We start from the raw sequence: 8,181 nt of genomic DNA, 5'->3' as shown, positions 1-8,181 counted from the left end.
ATCAAACGGCTCGGAGAGGTCCTTCCCTATTCTGACGGAGCTGGTGGTATTGCTCAACGTCATTTTACACAGCCGTATTAGTTTCGCGGGGATACCAAATTCAGACATCGCGGCATAAAGGCAACTTCTTTTCGTGCTGTCGAAAGCGGCTTTGAATCGACAATTTTGAAATATGGGTGATTTAACTCTCTAGAAAATAATTTATGCAATTACGCGGTTTTGCATTTTCTCGATACGCGGGTTTGTACTTTAAACGACGATATGTATAGCATGTACTTACGGCGGCCGCCGTAGCGGAGGGATTACATGTGGGGACTTCCACTCCATAGGACCATGGTTAAATACCTGGTAAGATCATAACCCAAAATAGCAGTGGTCCTTCGGCACGCAATGGCAAACCTTCGAGTATATTTCTGCCTTGAAAACTCTTCTTATAAAATCATATGGTGTTCTGAGTGAGCCTTAAATATGTTCCTAGGTGTCTCCATTTGTGCCACAACAACAGAACTCATGCGTCAAGTTTGAGCAGAAGCTCGGCAAAACACTTAGAAAAATATTTTAGCACCAAATATTTATTTGCTTACTTATTTTAAGGGAGATGGCAATCTTCTGGTTTCAAATTTTAGTACTAAAATCTGAACCCTGATACAGCAAATAGTATTAGTACTGAATGATAATGACAGATTGCATTCCCATAAACGTACAATCATACATGATTGAGTTTTTTTTTTGAATTCACATTCTCTATGTGAATGGGTCTACACCATTCCATAACACACTACATATTTTGTGTTTACAATTTGTAACCAATCTCAAGAGTGGTTGTTAAATTTTTTAAATCAAACAATCATATTTTTGAAACGAAAAAAATGAGGATGCACACTCAATTGATTCAATACATTGATTCAGTACATATCACTTATTTNAATGAGAATGCACACTCAATTGATTCAATACATTGATTCAGTACATATCACTTATTTACTTCTGCAGTGTCATAATCCAAAAAATATTAATTTTGAGTTGAGTATGCAGAAATTACCGCTACCTCTTCTTCTATGACATGCCCAAATTTCATAACTGTATCGATTACCAGTATATCACTAGAACAAAATATGTATTCATTGTACATATGTATATGAATTTATCGTTTTTCTTGAGCTTGAAACAGCCCTTAAACTACATCCATAAGAAAAGGTGGCAAACCTTTAATTTAAAAGTAAAATTCAACTTAATTTTCCATTTAATTGAATTGAATTTATCGCTTTTCTTGAGCTTGAAACAGCCCTTAAACTATATCCATAAGAAAAGGTTTGCCATTTAATTTAAAAGTCAAATTCAACTTAATTTTCCATTTAATTGAAATAGCTATCACACTTGTGGCTTCAAGCATGGATGTTTGTCGATGTTTTTATGAATCAGAAAATAAATCAAAAATTTAAAATTTTGAGCGAGCGTTTAAATTAATAAGTACATACTTTAATTGAATCATGTCCAAGTTAGTTGCTTTAATAAATTCGTCCATTCCAATTAATAAATGTACATATGAGTATTTCCTGAAAAGTTTCAACCAATACCAAAAGAATAGAAAAAATAATGAGTCCATTCCATTTCAAGATATTATCGGCTTTCTAACTGAACTTTAAATTTTTCTGTTTTTCGGAGATACCATACCTTCCAGATATCCTTCATAATTGTTGCACACGATTAAAAAGAATTGGAAATCCATGTATACAAAAATTTAGTATAGCTTATGTTCTGTAAACCTTACAACAAAAACAACTTAAAAATATATTAGGTACGGTCTAAAGTTAAGTTACAAGCGTTCGGACGTAAAATACACTTTAAATGTAAAAAGAGTCGTAACGTTTACTTTATTTGGCAAAACTTTAATACGAAAGCTAGTTTTAGTTACTCTTGCCAGTCGCATAAAATTTCTTTCGGAAACCGATAGGATTATCGATTGTAAGTAAGATTGTGACTTAGACAAATTGTCCTGGTGTCCTGGTCCACACTTAAATTGTCCTGGTTTTTTAATGAAGGTGAATGCAGACACTCCTCTAATTTATAGCAGATTTTGCTATAAAAAAAAGGGTTAAGCTTTCTGTCAAATTGATAACGAAACGTTTTTCCAAACATGTTGAATATCTGGTGAGCTTACTTTCTTTCTGTTTAGTTTATTTGGTTAAAACCTCTTTTTTCAGGCAAATGCCAAAAAAGTGCAAGTTTCTGATCAGGTACACGACTGAAGGGTCATACATAAGTACTACTCAGAAGGTAATTTCAGGAGCTAAAATCTCATCAAAAAGGCATTTTTTTCCTTTCTCCTTCATTTTTTGTATGGAGTGGGACAAACTGAAGGGCTTCTGCTTTCGCTACTCAAAAAAGAGCTTTCAGAAGGGCTTTTGTAGTACGTCTTCTGAAGAAGTTCTTTTAAAATTTTTTCTTAATTCATAAAAATCATACTTCTTTAAGGAATTTATTTTATATTTATTTTTGTCTAAATCTCGCGTTTTTTCTCTACCCTACCGTGTATACTTAGCTTTAGAATGGCTTCACTTAAGACAGCATACCTAAATTATCTTCAGGTTATGCATACATATATAAAATGGCAAATATGGATCATGAAGTGCGTTGTTGGATATGCGGAAATTTGCTAATGGTGGTACGTTACCGTCAAGAGAAATTTGTTATTTTTATGATAGGAAAAAATTCAGTACTTGAGCATTTCATTACCATCAATCATTGAAGTCTAGGGATTGTGCCACAAAACTACATTGCTTATAATATCAGAATCAAAGAAACTGTAATTATAGGGAATATATTGGCACCATATTCACTTGTATCTTCGTTTTTTATTTGGATGATAAGTGTCCTGGTCGAAGCGTTCAGGAGTATGGCAGCCCGAACGCTTCAAATAACTTTTGTTCATATTGTGCTATGTACATAGGTACTGTTACTCACAAAATTGAGTATAAGTTTTTTGTTAGTATTTGCAAATTTTTTTCGTTAATTTGGCATTAAAATATGGCTTAATTTTAGCAAATCCCTTTTAAATGCAAGTGTGAAACGATGTACGAAAATTATGTAAAATCTGCAAAGTTGCAGCGAAATTGCCAAAAAATTCACGATAATTTTTGAGAATTGTTTATACACTTGAAATTTGCATATTATTATACTAAAACTGAATGGGCTATGAAACTGCATACCCGATTTTCTTTTAGAAATTTTTGTTAAAAAGTTTGCTCTGCAGATTTTTCATAATTTTCGGAGACAGATTCATGTTTGGATTTAAATGGGGTTTGCTCAAATATAAGCCATTTTTCAATACAAAAAAAAAAGCGTGTAAAATATTAAGAATATTAACAAAAAAAAACCGTATATTCAATTTTGTAAGCAACGCCTCCAAACCATACTATGCTAAGTCAGCTTAGATTTAGCATAGTATGGTTTGGAGGCGTCGTTACGTACGTCTGCTTGTACGAAGAAATGACTTCAACGAATGGCAATAAGGCCTTCATATATGTAGATGTAGATTTATTTAAATGTGTTTAAATTCTCAAACAAAAAATTTGATCCATTGGAAAAAATCGGAACGTCCGAACGGGAATGTCGAAACAACTTTGAACAGTTTTTGGCAGCTACTAAACATCGTTAGGAAGTTTAGGTTGACGCAATGGTTATGGCTGCTTATTATTCTAACAACCATTCATACATCGTTTTTTTTTGTAACATTAACAGATTCGCAGAATTTAGCAAAAATTATCAGTCATCTTCGATACGAGTTCCATTTTGGGAATATTTTGGGAATGTCCGAAGGGGAACTTTTAATCGCTATATACTTACCATAATGTTTGTGGAAAATATTTTTATTGATTTCAGATANTTATTACTATTACTCTCTGATATTTTGAGTGATAATTCTCGCTGGATTTGCGACGAACAAACCTATTATCTTCCCTACAAGGCCTTTTCAGACTGACCGATTCTCAATACACTCAAATAGAAACCATACACATAAAAAATGCTGTAAAAATTTGCCTTCAATTTTTTAACATCAACCGAGGCCATATGTTGACAAGGTATGCAAAATCACAGTTACTCAAAAGAACTGGTCAGATTTTTCCGAAATCCCTTCAATTCTGATGTAAAATATGATGCTAAAAGACTGCAGATCTCCCATTTAGATGACCGGTCAGCGAGTTTTGCTTTACATAAGAATTTGTGCTCTTTTATTTTCATTTTGACTCACTTCAGTGTTGGTTCCTTTAATTCAATATGGTTCTCAGCAAAAACGTTTGTTTAAAAACAAGACATATATCTACATAGTGCTTGAAAANGGAAAATTCAGCGGAAGTTGTACACGGAAATAGTGCAACAGAAATGGTGCAACGGAAATGGNCGGAGCATGGAATTCAAGATTTTTTGAAGTGAAATTTCTTTAGCGGCGGTTGGTTTGTTGGGAATAAATTGGAAAATTCAGCGGAAGTTGTACACGGAAATAGTGCAACAGAAATGGTGCAACGGAAATGGTTGGGACGGAAACAAAAACTTGCTAATAAAGGGTTTAAGAATAACACTTAGAAAAAGACCAATACAAGAATGAAAGTAAATAAAGGTGAGTATGTACATAGATAAAAAAAGGATAAAGGCAAAGGTAAAATAAAAACAGAAACAAAGATGCGTAAAGATAAAGGCAAAAATAAAGACTAAGGTAAATTTAAGCACTTTACTTATATAAGGGCAAAGGTGAAGGGAATATATAGATGAAGAAAATGATAAACATAAAAGCAAAAACAACAATAAATATAAAGAAAAAGACGAGGATGAGGATACCGATAAAAGTATTGATGAAGATGGCGGAAGAGAGATTAAAATAAAGTTATTTATAGAGAAAAGGATATACTAGATAGATACACAGAGTCAATCTGGGAACTACTTTAAAATTGTAGAGATGTTCGGATATCTCGTGGCTTATCGATGTAATAATCGATATTGTTATTTCACCATTGAATACGCTATCCGATAGTGAGAAAATGATTCGAAGTGCACCACTTCGCTTGGTGAATATTCAACATATAATAGGCGAACTGCATGCGCGAAATGGGAACGAGTTCACACGGAATGAAAATTCATGATTAGCCTTATAGTGTAGCGGCTCCGTTGCCGTGCCCATGTCGTTTGCATGGATACAAATGCTGGAAGAAACTGAATTGGAGCAGAAAAAAAGCACCCCCCAGACCGTTTTCCATAATTATGCAACAATGTACCATAATTCGACACATAAGTAGTGCAGCACCATGTGCATAGATATTTTACCTTTCGCTTCCTGCGGTAGATGAAAATTTGTCTGTCCGCCAACCACATACGAAGTTTTCTTGAAACAACCAAGCGTGGAGCTTGTGGTGGNGACTAAGGTAAATTTAAGCACTTTACTTATATAAGGGCAAAGGTGAAGGGAATATATAGATGAAGAAAATGATAAACATAAAAGCAAAAACAACAATAAATATAAAGAAAAAGACGAGGATGAGGATACCGATAAAAGTATTGATGAAGATGGCGGAAGAGAGATTAAAATAAAGTTATTTATAGAGAAAAGGATATACTAGATAGATACACAGAGTCAATCTGGGAACTACTTTAAAATTGTAGAGATGTTCGGATATCTCGTGGCTTATCGATGTAATAATCGATATTGTTATTTCACCATTGAATTCGCTATCCAATAGTGAGAAAATGATTCGAAGTGCACCACTTCTCTTGGTGAATATTCAACATATAATAGGCGAACTGCATGCGCGAAATGGGAACGAGTTCACACGGAATGAAAATTCATGATTAGCCTTATAGTGTAGCGGCTCCGTTGCCTTGCCCATGTCGTTTGCATGGATACAAATGCTGGAAGAAACTGAATTGGAGCAGAAAAAAAGCACCCCCCAGACCGTTTTCCATAATTATGCAACAATGTACCATAATTCGACACATAAGTAGTGCAGCACCATGTGCATAGATATTTTACCTTTCGCTTCCTGCGGTAGATGAAAATTTGTCTATCCGCCAACCACATACGAAGTTTTCTTGAAACAACCAAGCGTGGAGCTTGTGGTGGTTCCCTCAAAGCTGGCGAGCCCTGGGATTTTTTTTTGGTGCTATGAGATTTGCGGGACACTTTTCTACAATCTGGTTTCGATTCATCGGTGCCACCTTCGGCCGATAGGAATGCACAATCTTCTGAACCATTTGCATTTAATGCAGAACATGGTGATTGCACCGATACACTTTCATGCGATGAGCCATCAACCGCATCCTTAAAAATCTTTTCTTTCTTGTTAATTGTATCATTTCCTTCAATGCCACCGCCGAGCCTTCGCGTTTGTGACTTTGCATTTTCATCAACACTACTTGAACTCTTCTTTTTTGAGCCCTTCTTGTTGGTGCGCTTCGATTTGGACCATTTAAAACGCATAAAACCATGGAATTTCATTTGGAATAAAGGTTGGAAGTAGATGCGATCGAGTTCGTGCATAACACGACGCATGCGGTTTATTTTATGCTGTGCAATTTAAGGAAATTTCGGGATTGGGATGAAGGACGGGATTTTTGGATACAAAGTGCTGTGAGGATAGGTAGTACATACCCGCCGACTTTGTACCTCTGCTTCTGGTGTAGACGGTGGTGCTCTGGTTAGAGCGCAGCAGGGTCCTTCCAAGTCAGAAAAACTCGAGCCGCGGCATTCATTCTCTGAGCTGGACACGCCTCCTTCGTCGCTGTAGAGGTGTGGGGGGATCCGCGGGTTACATTGATTTTAATGGTATTTTGAAAAACTTACCTTGAATAATCGGAAAGCGGAATGTTGAGGGGTTCATCGGCATTGGAACCTTCTTTCAGTAGACGTTCAATGATTTTNTTTTGGAATAAAGGTTGGAAGTAGATGCGATCGAGTTCGTGCATAACACGACGCATGCGGTTTATTGTATGCTGTGCAATTTAAGGAAATTTCGGGATTGGGATGAAGGACGGGATTTTTGGATACAAAGTGCTGTGAGGNATTTGGAATAAAGGTTGGAAGTAGATGCGATCGAGTTCGTGCATAACACGACGCATGCGGTTTATTTTATGCTGTGCAATTCAAGGAAATTTCGGGATTGGGATGAAGGACGGGATTTTTGGATACAAAGTGCTGTGAGGATAGGTAGTACATACCCGCCGACTTTGTACCTCTGCTTCTGGTGTAGACGGTGGTGCTCTGGTTAGAGCGCAGCAGGGTCCTTCCAAGTCAGAAAAACTCGAGCCGCGGCATTCATTCTCTGAGCTGGACACGCCTCCTTCGTCGCTGTAGAGGTGTGGGGGGATCCGCGGGTTACATTGATTTTAATGGTATTTTGAAAAACTTACCTTGAATAATCGGAAAGCGGAATGTTAAGGGGTTCATCGGCATTGGAACCTTCTTTCAGTAGACGTTCAATGATTTTCAAGCGCAAACGCTCCTGTTGGTGATAAATTAATGAATTATAATTAAAATAGTAATTTAAAATTAACGAAAATGTCAATCTGAAAGTCTTCTGTGCCTTGACCTTTTCGAATTGCCTCTACATATTTGATGTCTTTGATTCTATCAAGTGCTGAAACAATAGTGTTCGGGTCTCAAAAAAAGGGAACAACATATGTATACTTTAATGTAAATGTAAGAAATGAAAGATTGAAGTAAAAGTGGTTTACAGCCATAGACAGTACAGATTGCAGGATTTTCCAAGTGTCATCTACAGTCCCACTCAACAGAATAAGTTCAATATGATTTTCAACTTTAACTGCTTGGTGCATTTACTAAATTATTCGAAAGTTGTTTTTGTAAATGTAGTGAAAAGGCCCTTTCTATTCACAAACAAACAAACAAAAAAGAAAGTAGTTTCNGAGCACATATGTTGGGTTTAGAATTTAAACAATTCGGTTTAAATGTTAAACCCAAACATTTTCATAATTAACAATAAAAAAAAAAACAATCTTAAATTTCATGCTCCGTCTGGTTGGGATTGAACCCGGACAGCCTTGGTAGCAACCAATTGTATCAAGCATCTTTGCACACTCAGCTACAGCCACGCATGTAAATGTGCTTTCATATGTTGAGTTTGAATAAACACCACAATTCGCTGTGCAAACATATTCTATTTCGGTTTAGAT

The 8,181-nt window shown here is 35.9% G+C and overlaps 1 protein-coding gene across 1 annotated transcript; it reads right to left on the bottom strand.

Annotated features, from left to right (window-relative positions):
* Positions 1–6,022: 6,022 nt before the first annotated feature.
* On the bottom strand, positions 6,023–6,903 carry LOC108376934 (uncharacterized; the record flags this gene model as incomplete). The annotated part of the gene is made up of 2 exons (XM_017633195.1): positions 6,833–6,903; positions 6,023–6,770 (listed from the first exon to the last, which is right to left on the bottom strand). A coding segment is annotated over exon 2 (519 nt), but the record flags the coding sequence as incomplete, so codon positions are not given.
* Between the last annotated feature and the right edge of the window lie 1,278 nt (positions 6,904–8,181).

This window comes from Rhagoletis zephyria, unplaced genomic scaffold, assembly GCF_001687245.7.
Source record: "Rhagoletis zephyria isolate East Lansing unplaced genomic scaffold, Rhagoletis_zephyria_1.1 Rzeph_scaffold_11222, whole genome shotgun sequence".
NCBI lineage: Eukaryota > Metazoa > Arthropoda > Insecta > Diptera > Tephritidae > Rhagoletis > Rhagoletis zephyria.
The sequence above is the reverse complement of the archived record's forward strand: the minus strand, read 5'-3'. Positions and strand labels throughout refer to the sequence as shown.